This window comes from Drosophila suzukii, chromosome 2L, assembly GCF_043229965.1.
Source record: "Drosophila suzukii chromosome 2L, CBGP_Dsuzu_IsoJpt1.0, whole genome shotgun sequence".
Classification (NCBI taxonomy): Eukaryota; Metazoa; Arthropoda; class Insecta; order Diptera; family Drosophilidae; genus Drosophila; species Drosophila suzukii.
Window position 1 is genome coordinate 3,323,939 of NC_092080.1, and position 27,766 is coordinate 3,351,704.

The 27,766-nt window shown below is 38.9% G+C and overlaps 1 protein-coding gene across 2 annotated transcripts; it reads right to left on the reverse strand.

Annotated features, from left to right (window-relative positions):
* vri (nuclear factor interleukin-3-regulated vrille) lies at positions 1–26,616 on the reverse strand. 2 transcript variants are annotated; one of them, XM_065862985.2, is made up of 3 exons: positions 26,426–26,616; positions 3,257–3,595; positions 1–2,990 (listed from the first exon to the last, which is right to left on the reverse strand). In XM_065862985.2, exons 2-3 carry the CDS (start codon positions 3,387–3,389, stop codon positions 1,261–1,263), a joined length of 1,863 nt encoding a protein of 620 aa, XP_065719057.2. In that variant the 5' UTR covers positions 3,390–3,595; positions 26,426–26,616; the 3' UTR covers positions 1–1,260. The 2 variants fall into 2 exon arrangements, with proteins under 2 accessions (XP_065719057.2, XP_016937005.3); XM_017081516.4 differs by lacking the exon at positions 26,426–26,616 and adding an exon at positions 5,149–5,631.
* Between the last annotated feature and the right edge of the window lie 1,150 nt (positions 26,617–27,766).

The window sequence follows — 27,766 nt, forward strand, 5'->3', positions numbered from 1 at the left end:
TTTCTTTCATCATTATAAATAGTTTTATTTTCATTGATCAACACAAACGAGTTATTTAAATATTCATATAGATAGGGGCTGCGTACGCATAGTTATAGTAATAATCATATGTATATTTCTTGTGTGCTTCACTGCGTTTAGTGTAAAGTGTAATGCTTTAGCATATGGATACAGTGATTGGCATAAAATTAATACAACTTTAAAAGTGAATGCTCGCTCTCTCACATGGACTACGATTTACGACACCAATACGTCTCGAATCGATCTACCGTCTATATGGTATATGGTCTACAAATATGTGTATTTTGTGTGATTCGGTTTTTGTTTTTCAAGTTTCTTAAACTTCGATAACATTTAGTTAAAGCGCTGTGACCCACACGGGCAACCAAAGCAGCAAACAATAAATAAATTGAGAACGACAAACATTAGGGTAAGATATTTAAAATTATTTATTGCAGAATATATTCATTAATTCTTTTCAGATTTCTTTCGTCTCTCACGTTTTGAATGTGCTTTACGCGTCTCTTAAGTGTAATGTATATGTTTGTTTTACTACACAATAGTTTAAAATAAAATAAAATAAGCTTAGCTTGCAACTAAAATTATGTACACGATAGGAATATGTAGAGATATAGAGTAAATATAATTAATTGTGTAATATGTACAACAGCAAATACTTGGTAACGTTTGCCTACAAATATAATATATCTTCTTTCTTCGCTTTCGCTGTGCATAAGGAAACTTGGGATGCATAAGAGAACAATAGCTTCGAAGGTGACCCCGATAATTTTCAGAGGTCACCACCAAATAGCCATGTAAACAAATAGCGCGTGTGTGTGTATAAACAGGTTAAATAAGAAATTCTTTTGGGCTGACTGACCCTAAGGATTTGTTTAGCTCCGAGTTTGACGAGATCTATATAGTTAAACATTCACGATTACAAGACTCAATACAGTGGATAGGTAAACGTACACACATATATGTGGGTCAGGTTGAAACCATAGGGTCTAGAATGCCTATGGCAGAAACCTGGCCCTAGAGTTATACATAGAAATGGAGACAAGCATGCATCGATATCTAATAGTTAACACTCTGTTTTGGACATCCCTACTGGTACTACTGCTTCCTTGTCCAGAACAACTACTGGCGCCATGGAACTCTCTGCCCTGCTCCCTCACTCTGATCCCTCCAGAGTCTCTGTCTCTTCACTCTCTCTCCTGATCCTGCTCCTGCTCCTCTTCTCCAACTTCTGAGGCTTGGTTACTCCGCCAGGATCATCTTGATGCTGGCCACCTCGGACTCCAGGCGCTCCAGCTGCGACTTGAGCATCTGATCGCGCTCGGCACTGGAGACCACATTGGCCTCCTTGGGCGTCAGCAGCTTCCTTTGCAGCTGCGCCGTCCACTCGGCACTGGCGATGGAGATGCCGGAGTCCCTTTCGTCGCTGGAGTTGTCACCACCATCGTTCCAAGCCGGCGGCGATGACCTATTGCAGTTGGGCTCCTGTTTGATGTGCTGCAGTGACAGCAGCGCCGTGGCTGCCGCATCCTTGTCACCGAGGTGGGACTTGTGGCGCAGCTTGAGGGGCAGACAGTTGTTGGCATCGCTGCCCTGCTGCGAACTGCTCCGCTGGAGCTGCAGTGGAGCCAGGTGCGCCGGTTCGTGCTCCTGCTCATCATCGCCGGAAACGGCGCCCGACGAGGAGGCCGAGGATAGAGTGGAGGAGGAGGTGGTGGAGGAGAGCATGTGCTCGTAGCTGGGCGAACAGGCAGCTGCTCTCCGCGACAGATTCAGCACGTTGGCCGCACTGGCGGCCACCGATGAGCTGCTCACCGCATCCACGGCACTGCTGCTCACCGCTGCCTCCACGTTGTGGCTCCAGGCAGCTGCTGCCTCCAGGTGATCCTTGTAGGCGCTGGGGGCGGGCACATAGAGACCAGCGGGTGGTGGCGGTGGTGGTTGTGCTCCCACCACAGCTGCCGCATTGTACAGAGCTCCGGCGGCCACCGCCTTGCGCAGACTGTCCAGATCCTCGGGCCTGACATTGCGGTTGAGGGCCTGCTGCAGTTGCACCTGGAGATTGGCAATTGTGCTGCTGCTGGGCGGGCGGTTGTGCGGATCGGAGATGGCTGGCGAGCTGGAGCCGGCACTGGGACTGGGCTCCTGCTGCTGCTGCTGTTGCTGCTGCTGCTGTTGTGGTGGCTGGGGAAGCTGCTGCGGATGCGGCTGGTGCTGCTGCTGCGGCTGTGGCTGGTAGAGATGCTGCGGCTGGGGCTGGGGCACCACCAACTGTTGCAGGTGCGTGGGCGGCGGCGGAACTCCGGCGTGCTGTATGTGGTGGACACTTTTCACCGTGGCCTCTGGTCGGGCATTGCCATTGGGTCCGTAGATCAGCGGTGATAGTGGTGGACCCACCGGATAACCATTGTGGCCACCGGGCGGTGATCCCTCACCCGATCCACTGCCCGAGGGCGAGGATCCCGAGGAGGAGCCTCCACTGCCGCCGCTCATCTTGGCGCGCTTTGTGTTGCTCAGCACCTGCTCACTGGTGGGCAGCGAGGCCAGGATCTTCTCCACGCTCACCAGATTCTCGCCGGAGATGTTGAACTTGTCCCGGATGGCGTCCAGTTGGGCCTTCAGCACATGGTTCTCCTTGGTCAGCTCGATGACACGCTGCTCCAGAACCATATCGTTGTAGCGCCTCTTCTCCCTGCTCCTCTTGGCCGCCTCATTGTTCCGTCTCCGGCGATCCCAGTAGCTCTCGTCCTTCTTGTTGTCCGGCGTGAATTCCCGTTGCTTGCGCTGTGAGAAGAGCTCCTTCTGGGCGGCGGTCAACGCCGATTGGGGTCCATTGCCGCCCTGGGAGGGGGACTGACCCATCATACCATCGCCGTAGCCGCTGCCCGGGATAAACTTGCCCAGACTGTCGGACATGCCGCTGTCATTGGACTGTGGACTGATGGATCCTCCGTACATGGACAAAGGATGCACTGGAAGAAAAGAAAAGGGCGAGGTTAGTTGAAGGGTAGTTATAATAGATATGATGATGGTACATAGTGATGGTATAAAAGGAATGATAGTCAATTTGATTACTTTATAAAGAGAATTATATGTTCTAAATTTTTCACAGAAATATGATTTTATTGTGATATTCAAAAAACTTATATCATTGATATATAAAAATAATTATAATTTTTGAACTAGTGTATGATATATGGATAGTATGTTATTGGATAATGGGTTCCTGGGTACTTACAATTAGAAGCTTCGTTGGAGCTGCCGTTCATCGACAGGGTCGGAGATATATTGGACAGCCTGACGTTGTTCATCATGGCGATGTTGGCTTTGTTGTGGCTATTGGTGGGTGTTCCGCTGAGGACCTCGGGCATTGCTGTCGCCTCCGGGTAGAGTTTGGTCGGCGGGGCTAACAGGAGCAGCGTCTCCTCCTTGCCTCCGGTTGGGGGGCGTGGCCCGTAGGGAAAGTCACCGACGCTCAGCTTCTGCTGGCTGTAGTGATGCAGCTGCGCTAGCTTTTGCTGCAGTTGCTGCTGCTGTTGCAGGTGGTTGGGGTTGCCTTGGGGCTGGATGCGGGGAACTGCAATGGAGAGATTGAGGAATATGATTAGTCACAGTGCTTTTTGGCTATAAAAAATACTTAAAATATCTTCTATCTTAGCTATCAATCCGTATAGTCAGTTATATTGAGAGTCAAATATCAGAACTCTCTTAGATTGAATTCCCTTTTAATATACGTTTCATCGCAATATATAAACCAATCTTAATAAACACAGTTTTCAGTTAATACTCCACTGTTTACTTCTTTTTACTTTAGTTTTAGAACTCCAGATCTTTTAAAAGTAGAGATTATAAAAGCTAGATGATCTATATTTTAGTTTGTATTATTTTTTATATTCGAACCATTTTTAATCTCTTGTATCTTATAGAATATCTATTTCTAGGCCACCATTTTCCTGCGCCCAGAAGCAGGCTACACATTTTTGCCCGCCCCAAAATAATAAACAAACAAAAAAGACCTTGGTCCCAATCGAAAACCAAGATTGTGCAGAATATCTCTTTCCGGCTACCATAATAACAATTTCACTTATCACCTATTTATGGTATTTCTTTCAAAATATTCTTATCTGGCGATAGAATATACATATATAGTAGTTGTAATCAAGTTGATAAAGCTGTCAGAATAACAAGGGGTACGCCATGCAATGCAAAATCCGTTGGGTCCCCAAAAAGTCTAATGCGATCTTGTCTGGCCCACACAGACACACACAAACTGACACCCCCACCCACACACACACACACTTAGAACTTTCTTTGTTCGATGGTCCTTGCCCTTGCTTTTCGCCCGTCGTCTATAGCTTTACCGTTTGCTTTCGTTTTTAGCACAGGCATTTCATTTACACAATGATTACGGCCAATGATGCAAGAATCGGCGAGCGAAAGAGAGGGCGAGAATTAGACGACAAAGGCGGCGAGTAACCAACACCAACAAACTGGGGCTAGAATGTAAACAAGAAATCGCACATTGCATGTCTGTGTGAGTGTGAGTGCTCCCCCGCTCTCTCTTCTTCGCACCCCCCTCCTTCCAAGCTCTTTCTCACCCTCACCATGACCATCGAATTGGCATTTACAGTTCAATGTGCTCGCACACACACACTCACACTTGGGCACTCTGTGTGCCAGACTCTGCCGACGTCGACGGCGACGCTGGCTGCGCAGCTGCCGGCAACCCCTAAACGGGAGAGCAAAAGAGAGGGCGCGCGAGAGCAGCGCTGCAGTCGGCGTCTTGACAAAATTCACAAAAACAAAATGACTAAGCTCCGCCAGTCACTCCACGCCCCCTCTCCCTCCCCCCTGCACCACCCACTTATTCGGGAATTTTTGTTTTGCGCTTCAATCAGTCGTGTGTTATTGTTTTTAACCGACTAAATTTGGTAAACATTCTAGAACTGATTAACTATAGGAATTTATCTTGTTTTATAATGCGCATTTGTAAACTACATAAATAAAAAATGTATTATTTCAAGAACAAAATGTTCTTGAATTTTTTACACATTCAAGATCATATCATATCTTCATATTTCTTTGTAACACTCATAGAGTTCTTTGGTTTTTCTTCACTTTTACACCTACATTTATTGCTGCTGGGGTTATCCTGCTTATAGCTGTTGCTGTAGTTCGTATCCGTATTGTTCTTGAGTATCAACAGATTCTTGGTCGTTGCAGCCGCTTTGAAAAAGTTCACTTTCTGTTCCAGCGTGCAGACAATCGACATAATGTTTTGTTTATTTCAAAACGCCTTTGGCATTGTTTATTATTTGTGGATTAGAAAATTATTGAATTTTCCGAGAACAGTTTTTCAAACACTATTTTGTTTTGGATTTGGTTAACTGATTTAGTTGGCCAACGCGACGTTTCTGCGGTTGATGCACTTGGCCGAAATGCTTTTAACGGCTCGACGGCTCTCACTTGGTGTTCTTTTGATTTTCTAGCTTATCGCGGATCGAATGGGCTGTTTGTGGTGGATCGGCTGTATATTATAATGTGTGTATAATATAGAGACTTGTCGCGAGCGCCTGAACCGCTTCGAAAGAAGGCTGAATCGCAATTGAATTTGTAAAAGCATTTCTCCGACGAGCTGCTCGGCAGCCGGTTGCGTCGAACTTGTTGCATGCGGTTCGATGGGTGGTGGGGAAAGTGGGGGACGGGAAAGTGAAATTTCTCAATCGCAACATCGAACCGTTCTGGTTGCAAGCGATCACGTTGAGTAATCAGAAAAAAAAATCGTTTTGAGCTGCATATTTGAAACTAGAACGTGATTGCCTGTTGCGAGGGGTTCGGAAGGGGGGGAAGGGGGTGGCGGGTCGCTCTTGACGCTGAAACACACAGATACCCACACACAGATACTCACACACGTAAGGTGACTGAGGTGCTTTGGCCGCGTGAGTCTGATTTCGATTCCGATTCTTATTCCCATTCTGATTCCAATTCTCCGTACTGGATGTTTTTTCTTCCATGTGTGTGTGTGTGCCAGTTGGCTTGGTGACGCAAGCGCCTCTTACACAAAATATTCAGAGAACCAGCACATTATTAATAACCGAGCATGCATTTACATACACAAAAGCAAATGAGAGGGGAGTTTAGAACTATAAGATACTATGGTAAGACATTTTTGTTTTGCATGACAAAGACATTTTTTTAAAAAAGTTAAGATCGTAAAAGGTTATATAATGTGTCATATGATTACTTAAAAAAATTAAGATCATAAAAGGTTATATTATGAAATCTAAAATTATTTTTTCAATCTATCATGCCTAGTATGTCCCTTAAAAAGTACCTTAAGATAGAATTTAACAGATATAGTCTTAAAACATGACAACTTTCCGTTATACATTTTATTTTAAGATTTTATTTTTATGTTATTTGAAGTCCCAGTCAAAAGTTTCACGTGTTTCCCCCACATTATATGCTAATTTCTCAGAACATCCTAATCGTTTTACAAATAGTACCTATTCCCCTTAGTACTTACCCACTATTGAACTAATACAAGTCAGCATACAATTATAAAATCTTTTTAATGAGTTTGAACTTAGGAAAACCAAAAGGCGGATCAATAGATCACGTGGCTTTCAAACTTTGGATAGCTTTGCCAGGTAAATATATGGTCCCGCCGATATCTTTGCAGCCACCAAACTGTCTGGTGAGACATTACAAAACCACTCTAAAGCTTATATAAATCCTAATTAAGTACTTAGCGATACGGTTATCAAAATGAAGGAGAGAGCCTATCCACGAAGACTATCAACTTAGCTGCAGTTCAAGACAAAGAAAAAAGAAACAAGAACAACAGAACAGCTAAACAAACACCGACACTTCACATGGCAAGCAACGGGGAACGAGTTGTTGTAAGAAGTAAGGTCGGGAGATATTATGTAAGTTCCTGGTCACTAGTCACTAAAATACAAACAGGGAACAAACAACGAATCCAATTCAAAGAATGAGTTCTATTGAATTCGCATTAAGCAGTTGTCAGAAGTGATTACAAAATGCTTTCAAACCATTCACTATGAGTCCAAAGAAAATCGGAGAATTAAATAAACTAAGAGAACCACATAAATGCTGATAAAGTGCAATACATAAACTGCGCTTTATCTGTTCTATTATTAGAGCTAGAAAATCGTTTCGCTTCATAGTGTACAACTCTTGAGTTTTATGCTGAACTACCAGGAACTTTCATTGCAGTTGCTTCTAGTTAGATAAGGAAGAATTCGTAATAGTGTGTACACACAATTCTTACTCATTTTGTATTTTGATGAGAAACTAAAAATTTATAAAAAAAAATAAAAAAACGGGAGAAATAATTACAATAAAATATTAATTACAAGGATTTAAAAATACATACAATTGTTACTTATTTTGAAGTTCGAAGAATAATAACTTAACAGGAAGAATATTACTAGTACTACAAAGAGGATTTAACATTACTACAGTGCAAAAAAAATTTAAATAAAACAAGTTTATCACGTTTTAAAACGATTATGAAATGAAATTATAATAATGAGTTAATGAATGCTATTTAAAAATATTGATTAGTTTTCCATTATACATCTTATAGGTCATTACTTAGGTTATTTCACCTAAAGCCAAAGCTATGTTATATAGAAAATAAAACCTGACCTAATTTGTTAAGAAATAATGCCATTATAATTTGTGCCGACACATGAGCCCTTTGAAACTGCCCCAATCTGGTTATCCACTTGGAAGTTTCGATTTCTAGCCAATGTTCAGCTTCCACTTCACAGTTTACAGCTCCCTGATTGCTGTTGATCATGAGCAAATCCCAATTACGCGATCACTAAGCGATATCCACGTGAGCCCCCGATTCACGTGTCCCGACCAATCGTAGTCACAGCCACTCGAAGGGCCCCAGACCCCCGACCAGCCCCTTATGGGATACCCCGATAATCTCCGGCGCATCCATTATCAGTATGCAAATATATAATGGGGCCCTTATCAGACGATTCGTAGTAGTGGTACGTAGTACTGTTCAGTTCTAACGTTTTACCCCCGGAACGGCAACACTCATCTATGGTTTGTTTTGACACACTCATACTCGGAATAAGGTAATCAGGAGGGGATGGAAAAGTGCAGCAGAAAGCCAAAAACGGTTACGAAACACTCTCGTCGTCGTCGTCGTAGTCGTATTCTCCGGTTCTACTTACACCCCCCGGAAAAGCCCCTGCCCACCCCTGCTTACTGCATCAGCAGTCAAGTTATAGCAACGCTATTTATATTTCTCATAGCCAGAGGCGTGCGCGCTGACTCGACGTTCGCCGCTGGACGCTCGACGTTCGACAATCGGCAATCCGGCAATCCCGCAATCCCGCAATCGGCGGGGCGGTCACGTGTCGCGGAATGTGAGGCACCAGCGGCTAGTGCAACGCTCCCCAACAGCCGGCCTGCAATGGCTCACATGTTGGCGACTTGAGTCGGCTACGCAAACCAAATGGAAATTAACGTGTTCTCCACTTATTGCGTTTGTTTTTAGCATTCCCCACTTGGTACAGTGGTCCTTCGACAATCAGACAATCCAAAAATTTGTTTTTAAGATAGAAAGTTAGATTTTCATTTTAAATGTACATTTCGGAAATTAAATCTTCATAAAAAAGGTCTTTCGAACTGATATTTAAAACATGTTATAACTAAAAAAATACATAGTGTGTAATATTACGCATACGTAATGAAATATTCAAAATTGAAATACTCCATATAGCACAATCAAATTTCATTTTGGAAAAACAAAATGTTGTAACATATGCGGAATATTAATTATGCGTAATTATTTTTAATATTACAAATTTAATTACTAGATAATCCACAATCAAAAACCAACAAATTTGTAATTCAAAAAGTTTTTTTTTATATATATTTTTGATAAATAAAATTTTACTACGTATGCGTAATATTGCGTATACGTAATGTCAAGCATGCCTCATGACGCATAAATGTAACACAAAATCTCGAAGGTTCGATCTGAAGTGTATTTTATACCAGTTCAACTTAGCGATGTTTCACTGTATCGAGATTGGTGGCAATAATAATATTTTTTCTTTCCATAACACCCTCCCTAGAACATATGAGCGGCCTGCGGGGAGACGTAATCCCGATAGAAAAAAATGCAAATCTTCGCAAGTATTTCGTTTGCACATTGCATTGATTGCAATTCGCCAAAGGTTTTTGTTGTTACTTGGCAACGTGCTCGATGCAACTGTGCCGCTGCTGTAATTGTAGTGGTTATTGTCACAGCAATTCTTACGGCTGAAGTTACCCATTAAATAGAAGAGGATGGGCTAGACTTATACCCTATAAACTTAAGGATATCGGAATGTAATCTGTAGGAGAGTTTATTTTTTATCTTTAATACGATATTTTACACAATGTACTTAGAAAACCATTAAAAAAAGGGTATTTGTAAGGCCCATAGATAATATTTTCTAGACAGTTTTTATTGACTATTATCGCTAATCTTCGAATAGGTCGTTTAGGAAAATATATTTCTAGGAAGTTCTAGCACTTGAGTTGGAAGATAAACTGGCCTGTAACAGACGATGAAAGTCCAAGTTATTAAATCAATTCAATACAATTAATTGTCTATGGTCATTAAAACAACTCAATTGAAGAAATACTCACACTTAATTAAGTGTTAGTACTTATATAATTTAAGTCGTATTATATAACTCACTATCTTAAGACTTCCCTGTTAAAATCAGGTATGTGCAATTCGATTATACCCTCGAAACAAAAGGTATAGGTTCACAATCTTATATAATAAATACGAATGTGTGTATGATGAAATCTCCATTTAAATAATATGTTTTTAATTTATTCTTGAACATTGACTTACATTCTGATTCGTTCTTTGTTCCGTTCTGGTATCAAATCGCGCTGATTATGTAATTATTGCAATGTGATTTCGCTTGCTCATTCGATGCTTATTGTTTGATTACAGAGTGTCAATTTATATATACTTGTCAAGTGCAAAAGTTAATTTTGTTTAAGGGACCTGTGAAGTACCCACTGCTGAATATATTTAGCGATAGGGCTTGAGACCAAAAGCAAATAGATTTGTTTTACTAATTCTGCGCAGCTTTGGAGGTAATTAAGCGATATAGCATTGTGATAGTTGGGGATTATAAGCAAATTGGGGGTTTCTTTAGATAACATAGAATAGCTGAAATGGTATCCCCTACCCTATAGAATACTCCTCCCAAAATAGTAACCCAAATATATTAATTTACAGGATATTTTTATAAAAAGAAATCTTACAATGTATTTGAAAGATACAAATTCAGGAAAAGTATATAAAACTTGGTGTGTTAGGGAAAATCTAAAGAACTATATTTTATCATGTTATCATATGATAATCATCTTAGAAATACCATTTCTAAAACTTCATAATAATCAAAATATGGTATTGTATAGGGCATTTTCGTTTGATAATAAAATACAAGTCATGAACAAAGCCCTTCGATCCTTTGTATAACGCTGGAAACTTCTCGAGCTTGGTTCCGAAGATTCCCATCCAGCTTTTGGATAAATTTTCCATGACGCCGTGGCCAACTTGACCTCGAAAAGCGCGTCAACGGATTTCCCGGACACTCGACGCTTTTCCCGCCTGCAGTGGATGGGTTTATGCTTCTGTTGGCCTTTCTTTTGCCTCTGCCGTTGGTGTTACTGCTGCGAAGGCTGTGCAACGTGAGTAAACAGGCCACATGATGATTACCACAGCCACGTTGTGGACGTCACCAGGCGAGAGCTCGCCAATCAGGTCGTATACCCCCCTTTGGCACACTCACCCACCCAGGTAAACCCCATTTTCCCAAGTGTTACGCTGGCAACATGCAACCTGTTTGAAGCAGCGCTGCTGGGAAAACGTGAGCGGCAAACGTGACAGCGGGTTCGAAGCGATTTCTCGCTGGCCTACTGAGCGTTTGGGGGGCATTGGGTTGGCAGGGGCGGTGGGCGGTGGGTTTGCTGCTTACACCATTCGAACGATAAACACTGAACGGCTGCAGGCACGTTGCCTCGGGGAAAATGGTTGGAAAAGGGGGTGGCGGTGTTCGAGCACTCGAAAGTCACATTACCGCTGCGCCTATTACATGACACACAAACGCCAGACGACGGGGAGCAACAATTGTTTGGACTTAGCCGTGGCAATCAATCGGACACCTGTAAGCGGCAACGTGATGAAAAGCGTGCCCATGCCCGCCAAATGTCATTAGCTGGGGTGGCGGGTGACGAGGGTGACGAGGGTCAAGGGTTCGGGTTCGAGCCAAGTCGCACTTAATTGAGCGGGAAATAATCAACGACTTTTTCCCCCGTTAAAACTGATGTGGAATATTCCTTGTTCTAATAGCTTTTTAGTCTTTTTAAGCGGAAACTATTGTAATAAACAGTTAAAATGTAAGCTCTTGAGAATATGAAAGTAGTATAGCTCATAGTGGAAGTTAGATAGTTATACAAGTTATTTTTATTGATAAAATGTTAGATTTAATGAATAGGAACCTTATAAAATATCATATGTATTCACTTTGCTACTATTGTAATCTTACTTCTGTATATTGTATTCTGAATATTTCATTCAGAATTAGGAAGTATAGAAATCCTCTATCTTAGTTTAAGTTCCTTAAATTTTAGAAAGTGGGAATATTATTATATTCTTGAAATTAAGGAACATGTCCTTAAAGATATGTCTCTTTTATAGGTTATAAGAAATTGGTAAATTTAATTTTACATTTCTTGTTTGATCTTATCTTAAATAATACTATCTAAACAGAACCATATCTCATTTAATCGTATAACTTACTAGTAAAATGATTTATAGTGTTAATTGGGTCCCCAAGATAAACTCAAAAAGGCTACACCATCGCTAAGACTGGAAATAATACAGTTTACATAAATGGAAACTATATTGATTAAGAAGATTATACATTTTTAAATAACTATTGTTGAATACAAATCAACTACCTTTTATAGATTTTTCCCAAAACCCCCCGCCAGATGGCGCCTGCACTTATGGGGCAGCGTAAATTTCTAGATTCAGTGCGGGGGCAGTAGCTGCGTCAAAATCGAACTCGACGGCGACGTTGGCCGCGTAATGAGTGCAAATGTGAATGAACTTCCCGCAGACGCACACGCAGCTCGATTGCCCACTCGCTCGCACGTTGGCGCTCTTCCTCTTTGGCCGAAAATCTCGGAAGCAGCAACAATAACACCAATCACAACAACAATGGGGCAGAAGCAACAGAAACACTGGCCACAAACAATATACGTATGTTGTTGCCCTCGTCTGGCGGAGCTTAAAACTTTCACACCGCGCCACATCGAAACGTCTCGCACACACATGCGAAAGAAAGGCCCCAGAGACCAAGTCCCCCGAATTTCGACCGCCCTCTTTCCCCAAGACTCAGCTTGGGTAAGCCCCAGTCCATCAAAAAAACTTTTGATATCACTCCGTTCTAAGCGGCAAACGAAACCGAAATTTTGTACACACGGAAAGTATACCAATAACGGTAGCCCATTTATTATGCAGAACCCCAATTCGGAGCTTTCTTTCGAACCCCCAAAATAACCGTTAATCCAACCCGATGATAATATGGATATGTTGCAGAATTCTTCAGTTTAAGTGTTTTCAATAAATAAACCATTCGAATTATATTGATTACTGTTTCTACTTCAATAAAAAGTTAATATTAGCGATGATTTAATATTCATAACCCGTATTTGGATCTTTATTTCAAAGAACCCTATAATATCAAGTACAATATTTTAATAAACTTTATTTCGGTGTTAATTTTATTTTTAAGAAAATTCCTAATACTACAATTTAAATAATCTAAGAATTAATATTTACACCTAATAAATCTTCTTCACCTGGCAAGTCTTTGAAATTTATTTGAAATGTTTCAGTAAAAGCTTTGTTGATAAATTTTATATATCAAACAATTTTCCATTGAATTGCAATCGCGTGTTATATTTTGAAGGCCAAAAGTCAGAACAATGAACTTTCTTTGAAATTATAAAATTAAAAAGAATTCCGAGTGTAACTTTGGTCAAATTGATTAAATAAACAGTCAATAGTTCAGTGTTGAGTGTGCCTGCTCATATCATAAACGATTAACAAATACACCATTATGATGTCAAGTTAGTTTAGCCCATTTTCAATGATTAACAGATTACTTTATGATTTGATATAACAAATTTGTTTGATTTTAGGGTCTATTGCGTTTCACCTTATGACACATTAAGGCACATATACATGCAGGCGTTTGTAGCCGTATTTATGACTCTTATCAGAACGGCTGAGAAATCCATTTGGCTTTGTGTTTTCATCGCTAGCCCCAAGGCAACGCACTTGAGAAATCACTTAACATAAGCGGTAATAGCCAACAACCAACAAGTCAGAAAGAAAGAAAGAAAGCCAACGCAGAGTGGGAGCCAAAGAGAAGCTGATAAGGCACATATGTGTTGTACACATGAGGTCAAAATACTACGAGTACTGCGATTTTACAATATGAATAATTTTATAACTCGAAAAGTACATATCGATTCAAATCCTGAGTGGTACAGAAATTACTTATGATGATCAAAGACGATTGTAATTCATAGTTTGCTTGATGGAAATTTTGGTGACACCCTAGAACACCAAAAAAACATACCCCATATATGGTTTATTTAAATGAAACCATTTAAACTATTGATATTATAAAGATAAGGGATTTCTTTATAATATTGTTAAACTTAAATTGTAAAAAGCCTTGGGTGAACAAAAATATTGTGACGATTTTATTGCTTTCTATACCACATCAGTTTGAAAGTTAAGACAAATTATTTAAAAAATCTTATAGCTCTGGTGGGTTTTGAGCCCAGGCCCTTGTGCTCTTTCTTCAAAATATCACTATTATTTTGACCTCTTCTGTTTCCGGTTTCGTATAAGTGAGCACTGCACAGAGGCAACAAAGTTGTGAAGAAATTTGGGTCTTGCTCTAGTTTTCACAACCAAAGTTCAATGATCGATTGCAAAGCCAAAAAAGCTACTTGTGTGTGCGAGAGAGTGAGTCCGAGCCCCCCAAAAAAAGAGATAGCGCTAGAGCGAGAGGGATGGAGATCGGCTCTTTTTTTGCGCTGTATTTTGCAGAACTCACGCGTCACATGTAGAAACGTCTGTGGACGCTTTCTGCTTTCTTTTTATCGTGCAACTTTTGCGATGTTGTTAAGTATCCGAAAGAAATTCGTCATATAATAAAATTTTATAATTTTTGTTATACTCGTGCCTCTGATTGTGTGTGTGCATTCAACTTGATTTCATTTATGAGTTTGTTTTCATCATTTACTCAGAGTGTGTCGTTGATAAACAATTTCTGGCAGTATTATTTTTATTATTTTCTTCGTTTTGGTTAACGAAATTAGAATAATGAAAGCAAATACACGTACACATACGAAATTTCGGGGCCCAAGAATGGAAAGTCAATGCACGAAGTCGGCAGCGCTGCAGCTGCGCCAACAACAATTGTGTGGCTTTCTTTTTTTCGTAATGAAATTATTAGAATTTCACATAATGCCATTTGTTGTTGTGGCCCCTCAAAGTCTTTCTAATTGGGAAAAAGCCTCTCGAGCTTAGCTTTTGTCAACCTGTCGAACGCAATGCGGGTTAAAGAAACTTAACCGTTTTATTTTTTCTCTAAGCAATTAGTGCATTACGGAGAAATGCGGAGAATCTTCTGGCAAGGCATAGGTCTGTCAAGAAAGTTAATCGTGGGCGAGAAAGTCAAGCTTCACTGGAGGCGAGAGATTTTGGGATCAAAGACCTTTGATGATCACTTGCTAAATGTATGTCGTGAAATGCCTTGAGGTTATTATTATAGTGAGTTCGATTATAGCTTGGAATTTTGTAACCCGAATGCTTAATAAAGAAAGAAGTTGTTAAGAAGAGTTGCTTATTCTTTAGTTTAGTTCATGTTAGTTATAACACGATAACAAAATTCGGGTACCTATTCTTTGAAATTCAGAGATTATTATATCTTCATATCTCCATAGTTTCTAACTGTTCCTAACTAGGCCGTCTTAATACATAACCCAACATCCATCACAAATTACCAACCGTTAAAGCTAACCCAAAAAACAGCGGGCCCCAAAAAACTGCCAACAGGCAATTATGTAATGCCACCTACCCAAAATTTCCAGGCTGCGAAGAAACCGAAACAAGACAGTGAAAATGGGGGACAAAGCGCAGGCAGCAGTAAACGAAACAAGGGAAAGGTGGAGATGGGGGCCCAGAAGAATGCCTGCAAGAACTCTAACTAAACAAGTTTACGGAATTGGGTAAACGACAATATTAGAGGCACAAACGAGTGTGTTACAATATTAGGCCATAGTACCGTTAGGCCCACAGAAAACAGATTGAGAACTACCAAAAAAAAGGCCGAGAACCGAACCGAAGAACCCAAAATTCGTAAGAAACCGTAAGAGCGAACAGCATTCGAAAGATTCGTCGTGTGCTGTTCTCTTTCTGGCCCCCATTGTCTTATGTAATCAATTACAAGAGGAACGATAACGAAGAAAGCACGAAGCGCGGAGTTCTTACTTTCTCCGAAGAAGTGGGCCATCAGCGAGCAGCGACGCCGGCAGAGGCAGCGCGATTAACCAACCGAATGGAAAAGAAGGGAACCAAGACTGTCATGTAATTATGAAACTTTCACGCAAGACCCACAAACACAGGGGCACACGTACTACCAATACAGAGAATGAAGTGCTGTTCTCGCTGCAACTTCTTTTGGGGCTCGATGCACTGAAAGAAATTAGGGTTCCTTGGGGATATGATATTAGCAAATACTTACCATGTATTTATCTCTTTGTTTACTGAAGCTAATGGTGGTTTAATTGATTATTATTTGTTTTTTGGAATCCTAAAAGAGATTAATGATCTTTTTTGCTCCAAACAACTTTTAAAATTAAAAAAACAAAAGATATAAAAAAAACAAATCCAAGCTGCTCGCAGATTCTTAATATATGTACAAAGAAGAATCTAATGATTAAGAAATGCTAAAAAACTCATGATAAACTTAGAGATCTCACTTAAAACACTTAATAACTGGTTATAAACTGATCTAAATTTTATTTACCTTTAGAACTCCCTCTAACATCCGGTTCCTTCCCAGAGATATGAACATTTTTTACTGTGTGATTTTTCGTTCGTTTCCAGTTTAGAATTGGGTCAAATAACGGATTTGTTAGTCGCTCTCTCGCTGTTACTCTCTTTGTTTTGGGGCTGGGGCAAGATCGGCACAAGAACGTAACAAGCTGCGTCATCGCTTACTCCACTTCCCCCTCCCCCTCCCCCTCGACCTCTCCAACCCACCACTCCCCCTCCTTGCACCGCCCCCTCGCTCACTCGAACTTCACTCGCAACACACAAACCGAATTTCAAATTGAGAGCACCACAAACCGGTTACAACACGAGTCTCTCTTGGGAGAGAGAAAGCCACCGTTGAAGTAGGAAATCCGCTCAGGTGATCAGTCCAGTCTCTCAGTTGCTCTGCTTACCTAGTGGCCAGGTTCGCTTCGAACATGCTGCACTGTTCTACATTTCTTCAACTCCAGATGGGTGAAAACTTCAGAGGTGCACTCAGGGAAAATATTAGAGATACATAAAAAAATATTTGATTTTCTTTAATACTGTAGAAATTGATACATTGTATTTCTTATAAAAACATTGAAACTGTCAGAAGACGAATATTAACCCAATATAATATTTAGGAAACTATACCATCTCTATGGCTAACTATTATAAAAAGATTTTTGATAATAAAATACTAGAAAAAAGATTTATTCGTGATCAAACAGGTTTTTCGTTCATTTTACAAAAGCTTGAAGTGTTTTTTATAAATTACATTCATAAAGATAATCTAATGAATGATAATCAATGTTTTAATTTATTTGCGTTCGATATGTAAAATTTGTAAATGGCATACAACTTTGATATTTCAACGTTATAAATTATTTGTTCCTGTTTTTATTTTTTAAGTGTATCTCGCATTGGCTAGCTTCTTGTTGGCCCGGCTTGAACACCGGTTTAGAACGTTCACTCACGAACCACTGAAGCGGCCCATTAAAGACACACGAACGAACGAGCGCAGCGCCAAGCGAGCCACATAAAAATCTTTTACTATTTTTATTTTTATTGTTCAAGAAGAGAAAGTGTTACGCCAATTGATTGTTTAATTAATTTTCTTTCTGCCGCTTCTTCTTCTTGCCAGCTGGCGAGCTTCTTCTTCTGCCAGAAGAAGAAGCAACCTCGCATTGTGGACCCATGTTCATGTTCAAGTCCATGTCCAGAGAAATGTCAATGACCATGGGCCAAGGCAAATGCCAGCGAAAAGTATCGACAAGGGAAAATCACACTATCCGAATCGAAAATTCGTATACCCTTTGGGAAGTATAATTACTCCCTAAAGTGACCTCTTAATTTTTTAGATTGGTTAAGAAATTAATAATGTTTATAAAGTAGGTAAGAACTGCCTGGAAGAATTGTGGTAAATGAAAAATGTATCTTCCTTAGGCCTTAATTTTAAATGTTATGAAGTCTCAAAACATTGTTAGTAAATGTATCATTTTATGAAGAATTTTTAAAAACGATCTGAACCCTCCAAAAATGATAAGTATATTTCATAGATAAGTAACAAAAAATAAATTTTTTAGGTTCTTTAAGTTCTATGACATAATAAAGTAAGACATGTTCCTTATCAAAGCATTGGTTCTAATCTAAAATTGATATCTTATTTAACAACAAATCTTATAAATCAGTTCAATAAATTTTTAGATTAATATAACTACCCACTGCCAGAGTATTTCTTTAATCCACAACAAATATGAGCGGGGCCATCGGCAGAGTAAAAGTTTTGCACAATGCGCTTCATTTGTTGGCCATTTGACGACTTCTTCTGCCGCTGCTGCTTTCGCATACTACCTACATATGTGAAGACTTTCTGGCCGCTCTACGTTCATTCTTTGGCCAAAAGCATTTGCAATTGTGATGGCTTTGTCTAGTTTGGCTAATGTGTCAACTGTACCGGCAGCGGTGTCGAACCCAATGAATTATGCATTCGGGCAAGTTACAACTTTCCAAATTGCTTTCCTCTTGCCACGTAGTTGTTGTTGTTTTAGCTAGTACCGCCACAGTTACCACTGTATTTTTGTTATTTTTTTTGGTTTTTGTTGCTGCCATTGTTGTTGCCAAATAGAAAACTCTAACCGCTTATTTGCACTTAGACTTTCGCGCGATCTTCAATTAAGATAAATGCTTTGCTTGCCCTGGTTGCAAATTGCCGGAAAACTACGTGGCCAGAAATCCATTTAAGAAGTATCTTTATTGGTAATAACGCCTTTTAAATAACTCTGACTTAATAGATATTTTTAAGTGATGATGTATAGACAAGAATATATTTTTAGTGTGGAAGGGTGAAGCTTTGTTTGGCTAGAAATTGGTATTTGTATAGACAGTAATATTACTAATTTGTTATCGCTTTAGCAAACTTTTCATTTACCCTTTAAATACTTTTATGTATTTTCGGTAAATGCAAACGTTTTCAAGGAAACCATTTTAAAATATCTTTTAAATAGCATTTTAAGGTGTCTACCAACATCTTTTGATCTTAAATAAAAAAAGCTCTGCTGCCTGCTGCGACATAAATGAGGTTTGCGGAAGATGTCTTTATCCTGTCACAATCCCACCAAAAGATTTACTAACAAAGGCAATTAAATACAGCAAATCATCCCCTGCGTATACGTAATCTGTGTTATAACCAAGTAAATAAAGCATACGCCCCATGGGTTATATAAAAAAGTGCCACTGTAAATTACAATTATATAATGCAACAGCGATAAAACCCGCACAAAGAAGAAACCAGAACGGCTGAGCGACGGACAAAGAAGAGAGCGATCGTTCTGCCAACAAAGAGAAGATCGGAAGAATCGAGGGGGCATATAAGGAATAAAGGGAATGCGGGGGGCGATGTCGAAGACCCAACCCAATATAAGACGTCGCAAGTCCCAATCCCGATCCGATGCCAGCGGATGTTGCGATTATTACGAAATAAACGAAGAACCAGAATGAATAAGAATGAAAACGAAATGACAGCGACCGAGAGGGAGATATAATACATATACATATGTATAGAGAGGATCGTCGCAGATACACAGATACAGATACAGATGCAGCGACACATCCAGTAGGCAGTATATTCGTATTATCCCTTTTATAGCAGAAAATCAGAAAATGCCAACGGCGCACCGCTCGGCACAAGAAATTCTTAAGAAATGCTAAATTTAGAGCGCCAACAGCAGCCCCCAAGCCCCCTCGAAGTAGGTTGATTGGTCATATCTCTCGGTTTTTCTGTTTTCTGTTTTTTATTTTTCCTTTTTTTTCAGACCCGGTAGGTATATTCCATTCGCCCTCTCACAGTTAAGTTAAGCAATTTGCGCAGTTGCAGACAGGAACATAAAAAACTCAGACTCTGACGAAAGAAACTTGAACTTTGTGTGCAGCAGCGGTTGAACTTTTATCGCAATCCTAACGCCCAGAGTATCTTATCGTTCTCTCTTTGTCTCTTCGTTTACATTTCATCATCGAGTGGTCAGAATTCAACGATTATGCAAAAGTTCTTCCGAGAATATTTACTCATTCGCTTAATTGGCCATTTTTTGCTGACTAATGGGAAATGCATGTGATGTCATTCCGCTAAAAAGATATTTTTTCAGGTGCGGGAAAAGTGGGGAAATGGAGAAATCGGGAATGAGGAAAGCGGAAATCGTCTTTATGGCAACTTCATTGCCGAAGATTACAAATCGTTAAGTAAATTCACATGATTCTAGTTAGCCAATTTGTATACATAAGGCAATCCGTTCCCATAGATTTTCTTTTAACACTGTTCAGAGGAAATAATCTTTATTATTTGTCACATATATTTTTAGTCAACTTAATTACCATCCATTATTAATAAAGAATTTAATGTTTCTTCTTAAAAGGTAAATGTTTACTTATGTAATTATAATTGTGCGATAATATTTTAGAATGTTTCCCTAAAAACCTGTATTTTGTTTACGTAACTTAATATGACGTAAGTCCCGCTCGCTAATTAGCAAGGTTAAGTTATATATAGTATTAAAAATAAAATGTTTTTACTTTCGATCCACCAATTTTATGTGAGTGAGGTAAAACTGGAATGTTAATTAAAACTTAGAACTTAAAACTTATTGAATGAATGTATTTTGATCCGATCTAATTAAAGAACATGTAATAACAAAAATATATAGTGATCTATTCAAATTCCTCACAAATCCGAAAGGATAGATGTCACATTACAAGTACTGGTTCCTTATTTAAACCTCTTTACCATAAATACCCACCAAAAGAGAGGGTAGAAACAAAAAAAGAGATGGAAAATGAGGGCAATGGAGGGACAGTCACTGGCTTGTGTATACATATCAATTTAATTGTAAGTATGCATAAATATTTCAACAGTATTACTATCGCCGTACTTTATGGGCCTACGAATACAGAGGCATATTACATTACCCTGCATATTTTACATAGACCAAGTGGAAGAAGAAGAACACAGGGGGAAAAGGCTGAAAATGCGACTACCCAACGATGCCAGCTGCGCATTTTTTATAATGCACACAGACTGGGTGCTGTGCTAATTTATACAACAATAATGCGAGTATAATTTTTGTTTTTACTTTTCTGCCCCGCCGCCAAAATGATCTTATTGGAATACCCACACACCCTGGCGTGCTAAACAGTTGCGGGTGAGAAAATAGTAACTAGGCAAGAAGATGTTCTTACTAGTTATTATTTACCGTTTAAATTATTTAAACTATCATAATTATTAAAACCTTTATTACTATCATTACCATTGAGAAGTTCTTATATTAATTTTTAATTATTATACTTAAATAATAAACAAAAACAATTTTGATTTATACCTAAAAACATGTTGTAAATTCAAAGTTATAAAAATACTAAAAATAAAATAAATACCAATATGATAAGTATTGGCGTATTCTTATATAGTTTAAAAAATATCGTATATATTCTTAATTATAATGTATTCCGTATGCTTAAGATCAAATTATTATTCTAATAATTTCTTTTTATAAGAGGGATTTAGTTCTGGAAATTATTTTATTTTATGCATTAAGGATCAGATATTCTTCTAAATAAGATACATCCGAAGTGCTATAATATCCACCCCTGCTGTACATATAGGGGCTGCAGCCGAAAGAGCGAGCGAGAGAAAGAGAAGCCAACGACTGATTTGTTCAGCCTTGAACTTCTCTGCGAGTGCATTAACTCTGCGGGCAGCGCAGTCAGCGTCGCAGTCACAGCTCTGCCCGCTCTCGCAGAACGCTTGTCCCTGTCTCGCTCGCACTCGCAGCCCCAGCGCCAAAATGGCATACGCAATGTGTGACCAAGTGTGTGTTGGTGTGTGGGGTGTATGTGTGTGGCCAGTGACCGAGGGATAGCGAGTGCAGGGGTGCGGCGAAGGGGGAGAGGGGGAGTTCAGCGTTCTGGGCTGCACATTCCGCGCCTCGGATCTCCGATCTTGCTCTTTATGTAATCTAGAATAATGTCTTGTCATACGCCTACAGTCCTACCCGCCTAAGATGGATTTAACTTGATTCATTCTACCTAAAAATGTTACCTTAACTTAAGTAAGTGCATAAGTCAATGCGATTTTTAAAAAACAAATATGATCATTGTCTTAAAATATTAAAGTTATGGTGCCTTAGCATAAAAAAATTATTTTCTTAATTAACAATCTGTTTTTAAGCCAATTCTTTAAAGAACGCTTTACAAAAACACTTTTAACACTTTTTTAATTATTTCTTGCCTTAAGGAACCCTTAGACTAAGTATTGTATCTATTTTTGAAAAAACAGATTAGATTAAGCTGCCAGTCGGGTAGCAGTGTGCTAATCCTAAGAATAAAATTTCCACATTAATAAAAGTAATCCTCTTCGAAGACCCTGAAAAGTAGGCAACGTTATTATTATTATTCAGAAATTCAGTTTTAGGAAGAGACCTGTACAAGAGATTTCTACAATATCCACTTTTATCATACCCTCGACGACCAAGTGAAATATCAATATGTTTCTACTTTAAAATATTGTTTTTAAAAATATTAAAAAATATTACCTTTTTTCACCAAGTAAGACTATCTCTATATGAACTGAAAATTGATTATATAAGGTTTTCCTAGGATTCGTTTAAGACAATCTTTCAATATATTGTCAGTTCTTAGAGGGAACCTAACTAAAAATGTCTAGTGTGATATTGATAGTCAGTACTTCTTAAGGAACATAACCTGTACTTTAGTTCTTAAAGCGTTCCTAACTCAACCTTCCGAGGATGATATTATTTTGACTTAAGGAATAGGGACTGTATTTATGTGCTGCTCTCTTGTTGCTTCTGAGTCTGCTTCCTCTGGCTGGAACTGGCACCCCCATGAAGGATTGTATTACATAAGCGACAAGCGGCGGGCGATAAGTTTCGCTTTCGCATATGCACATGTGGGCGTGGTATATACATATAGGTATATGCATGATTATGAATACAAATACCAACACAGACAGGCGGTGAACACTCCTTTTGTCTGGCGAGTGAGTGTTTTGAACCTTCGAGGCACTGGCCTTGAACCTACCGATCGCAGTTTGTTTGCAAAACAGATACACAGATACGCAGACACCCAGATACACACACACACACAAGCGCACACACTGCACACTCACTTGGGGAGTTATAAAAACAACTTCAATTCAGAGTTTTTTCTCGCTCAGCGTTCTTTGTTTTTGTTCTTTCAGTTGTTGGTTCTGCCATTCACATTCATAAACACACATATGCATTATTGGCATTGGACTTACGCGTTGGTATGCGTATTTGCCTGACCCCACACAACATTGCACTCACACACTCACATGGGATTTTGTCCTTGAGATCGTTTCTTGCCGTTGGCGCTTTGTTGCCGTCTCTTTCGCTCTCCTGTTACAGCACCAGCCGCCCCACCCCCTCCACCAACCTCCCTAACAACCTGCGAAACAACTGTTTTCCATCGGACCTTTTAAGATATCTCGTTCTTAAGTAACTGAAATTTTCGAATTCTGGTTTATTTTTCACTTATGCCAAGCCCCTTGTTCCAAATTAGGGAGTTCTATATAACAATCGGTATCTCTGCGAATAAAATACGAAAAATTCCTAGAGAAAAAATAAATTGAAACCTTAAATTTGGATACAATGCGATGTTATTTATATAAGTGTAAAGCCACTTAAAACTGATCCATAAATAGTACAATTTCCCAATAATATCTAAAAATTCTCTATAATTATTTTTTTTTAAATAATGTTTAAAAACAAGAAAAACCACTGACAAGAAAATATAATACCCAAAAAAAATCTCAAGGATTCCATATGATAATTCCTCTAATTAATATTTTGGGTTTTTCTTTTTAAATCTATTTGATTTACAGAAGTAAATCTTTATATATAGATCATTTCTTTTGCTTTGACGGTTGTGCGTTTTGATATTTGACGTGGTGCGATAGGTTTTGTGCAGCCTTATCGCCATGACCACCAGTTGGTTGTGCTTCCCGCCTCGGGACTCCTTACTCCCCGGTTTCCTGGGTTCCGACTCCGGGTGTGTTGCCGTACGACGATTACGAGTGCATTCCGCTTATCAAGACCGATAAGTGCCACCAATTTGTACATAAATATGTTTGTATATATGTAAACACCCTGAAATGGGGGTGCTCATTGCAGCCGTCAGCTGTGGCCTTTGTTTCAATATTTATCGAGTCATTGTGCTCAAATATACAAATGGTAGAAATACATATATTTCTGCATGGGTTTTCGGAGAGAAGTGACCGATAAGCGGAAAAGTAAGATTTTATTTAATTTTGGGTTCAAGGATGGTCAAGAGAGGAAAACAAACACACATTGCATCATGTTGTTTCTGTTCGTGATTACATATTTCAATATGTTTATATATATAAAAGTGTACACTTTTCCTCTAATTGACGTTAATTGAGTAATCTATGAATAATCGTTTGTGAGTCACACGCATCGAGTAATATTCATCACCTTAAATTTTCCGTTCAACAAGCAACGAATTCTAATGCCCATAATTCCTTGTTAATCTAGAAATAATTCTAGCTTGAAATTGTAATATATCACAATAAAAGCTCATGTATGATATAACCTTTTGAAGTCAGGTTTATTCCTAAACGGATTTTAATGCCTTAAATTCGTATTGACAGATTAAGCCACTTAATTATTTTGTTAATATGTATTTTTCAATTTTTCTATCGATTTGTAAAAGTTATAAAGAAAGGTCACAAAATGTTTTCAGACTGTATTTTCTTTTACGTGCAATTGATTCCAATTAAATTGAGTCATGAAAGCATATGAAGAACAATACATTAAATTTATATACAGGAAGGATACAGTACATGAAGCAACGTTTTACTTCATTGGCTTTAATTTTATCTTTTACTTTCTTCACCCATAAAGAGATTATTGAAATTTATGCGTTCAGTAACGGTCAAAAATTCGGTGAAAAATATCTTAATTAGCAACTACTTTATTTGCAAGCCAGAATCCTGAAAGATTTTTGGCTCTACACTAGGAAAGGTTACTCAACAGTTCAGGAATTTTAAAACCGGAAATTCGACATGGATTTAGGTGTAAAATGTTTGTTTTCGCTTATTAAAAGGGATGTTAGCCTTTTTCACTTGGAAATTAACATCTTAAGTCATTGTTGGTAAGTTAATTAATATGTGTACTTTACAAAATAAATAAATAAAAGATCTTAAATACGTAGATCAGAGATACACATATCATTCTGGTTTAAATATTTACAGCGGGGATTAAATAAAAAACGGGAAAATACTCTGATACCCCCACACTGATATAAGATATGTGATACGTTCTCGTATACTTGGAACACTTGCACTTGTTGTCTGTCAGTCAGTCTATCCCCCTTTCTCACCCCTATATTAACCCTCTCATTCACTCTCTGTTCCTGTCTGCTGTACTTGTGGGTGTGTGCGTGATAATATCCGTTAAAGTTTTTGTTTTTACACTTTGAGAAGGTATTTTATTAATAATAACAACTTAAATATTGAATGAAAAAATATATGGACTTGGGAACTACCAAAATCTATCTTTATACTTTCTTGTCTTTATACAGATCTCAAAACCACAATAATATTGAGAAAGGATATAGTTTTAGATTTAGTTTCATGTTTAAAATTTTACAAGTAATGTTTTAAGGTTTTTATTTTCCAAGTTAAGATCTTAAGGGTGTTCAGAACTTCGGTTGTCAACACAGGGTGCAAGTGATGATTGTACAATGTTCCGAACTGCATATATAGATACTTTTTATAGAGATATATATACTTTTATATGTATATACATGTGTAAGTTTACGGTAAAACAAAGGAAACAACTTTTCTGTACCGCTGCGTATATGCGATGTGACCGCCAACGCAACTTCGTAGTTGTAATTGCAATTACTGCGCTTGTTTCCCATGTTTCTGTATTTCATACTATTAGTTTTTGTTGTCAATTCCGAGTGCGATGACTTCCGCGTTTAAAATCGCGCGCAATTTGCACCGAAACCCCCCAAAGCATTGCGTTCTAATAACGCTCTATCTCTTTCTCCCGGCGGAACGCACCTGTATTTAGTTTTGTGTTTCATTGTTTGCTCGGGGATTCGCTTTTATCTGAAGCACCGCGTAAACTTTAGGGTTTATGAATGAAGCGCAGACGGAGAAAAAACACAAACTACAAAGCAATCGAGTGCCTATCAAAGGCCTCGCCGTGAGTCACATGTCGTGATCACGCTCCTGATCGTGAAAATCGGAAGAAAGAGAGAGAGCGGCCCAAAATTCAACGACTTGCTTGGTATTACCTGTACTTTTTGGGTATATAAGTCTAACTATTTGATCTGATCTGTGTATATGTAACAAAAGTGATATACATAATAAAATAATGATATAAGGGTAAAAAACCATACTAACTAAAGATTTATGAAAGAATGAAATTATCATATATTAAAGATCTGTTGATCTATTGTGCATTTTATAAGCAAATTAAGTTATAAGCAAAGATAAAAATGGTTAAGGATCCCTTGTTTTTAAGGTCTTGCTCAAAACTGGAAACTAGCCCAATTAGGAAAGAGGGTTTTCTTTCCTTTTAAGAACATGTTAGGATCCCAAGAATGAAATATCATAAGTGTCTTTATTCCCAAAGATTCAAGCAATAATAGGGTATTATATGGTGTACTCTAAACACTTACCAATCTCTTTTGGCCGAAATTTTTGGCTTTTTGTTTTGATCGCGTCGTTTTAATGTGTTTTCGTATTTGTTCCGGCGGCTTGTTGTTGTTTATTGGGTTATTTGGTATACCTCAGTGTATAATGTGCGCTGGTTATTTGCGTCTCTTGAATTTTGCACCCAAACATAGGGACCTTATGTGAGCAATTGCATATTTCAATTTCGTTAATTGCGCCACAAATTACAAAAGAAATGGCCAATATACGAAAGGCGCGGCTGTTGGTCGTTATGAAATTCTCGATCTTTTGCGTTTTTGTTTTGGTTTGGGCTAATCTGTTTTCTTGGCCACCAAACAGAAATTTCACTTTTCGCCGATAAAAGAATCTTCGAGTAGATTGTGTTGTTGACGTGGGTGTGCTATATATTTTTTTAGTTTTATTTGTTGTTGTTGTTGCCACAGAGCCAAACGAATCGAAACTGAATTTGTTGTTGGCCTGCAATTGGCCGGCTCAGTCGACGTCGCAGTCGCAGTCGCAGTTGACGTCGACGCCGGCAGAGCAGTGTAAAATGTTCAGAGAGCCAAGAGAGCGGAGATCAAACAGAAGAGCAAAAGTATCTCAATCTTATGAATACCTTACAAATTAATTTATAAGTACAGTCTTTGTTTATATGTAAGTAGACTTTTCTATAAGACTGAAAATAAATTTCCTTATTATTAACCCCATTTTCCGGATTGCAAAAATACAACTTAAAATATTTCTATAATAAGTTAGTATTTTTAGCAACATTAAAAACCCCATTAAAACTAGTTATTTAAATTTTAAACGCTGCTAAATGGAGTGATGAAAAGTTCAGCGGTAATTGCATTTGTATTTCAAAGTCTCAGTCAACGGCGAACGAACAAGTTCAATGCTAAGTTGCTAAGTTGCCGTCGAACATGTTGCAGCCCAGTTTCGTTCTTTTTCTTTCGACTTGGCTTCTTTTTATGCTGCTTATGTTCCGTTGTTTAGTGTTCGTGTTCTTTAACGGGGCCCGCTTTCTCTTTTTATTTTGGCCAAGTCAATTGATATGCTGCGCTATGTTTTGAAGCTTAGCTGGCGCCCCCGCCCCGCCCCTTTCTCCACTCCGCAATCAATCCCCATTTCACCCAGCGATCGCCTGTCAAGTTCTCGATACGTCGTGATCTTTCTCCCGTTTGGATGGCTTTTGGCCCGAAATCGAATGCGGCTTTATGGTCGAGAGGCCACAGTTCCAAGATGACGCATCAGTAAACGACTGTTTCTAAAAACAACCAGAGCTTATTGAGTTCAGTAATGCGCATACAGTGGTCCTTCGAAAAGGGGACCCAACCGAATGGTATTAA

What these genes read in the sequence shown, in the direction of transcription:
- vri (XM_017081516.4), bottom strand. Translation starts at nt 5,290, where the DNA reads ATGTCGATTGTCTGCACGCTGGAACAGAAAGTGAACTTTTTCAAAGCG. An exon ending in TAACCCCAGCAGCAATAAAT is followed by an intron (nt 3,596 to 5,148) that starts GTAGGTGTAAAA and finishes TCTCCATTGCAG; the next exon opens with TTCCCCGCATCCAGCCCCAA. An exon ending in CTCCAACGAAGCTTCTAATT is followed by an intron (nt 2,991 to 3,256) that starts GTAAGTACCCAG and finishes CTTTTCTTCCAG; the next exon opens with TGCATCCTTTGTCCATGTAC.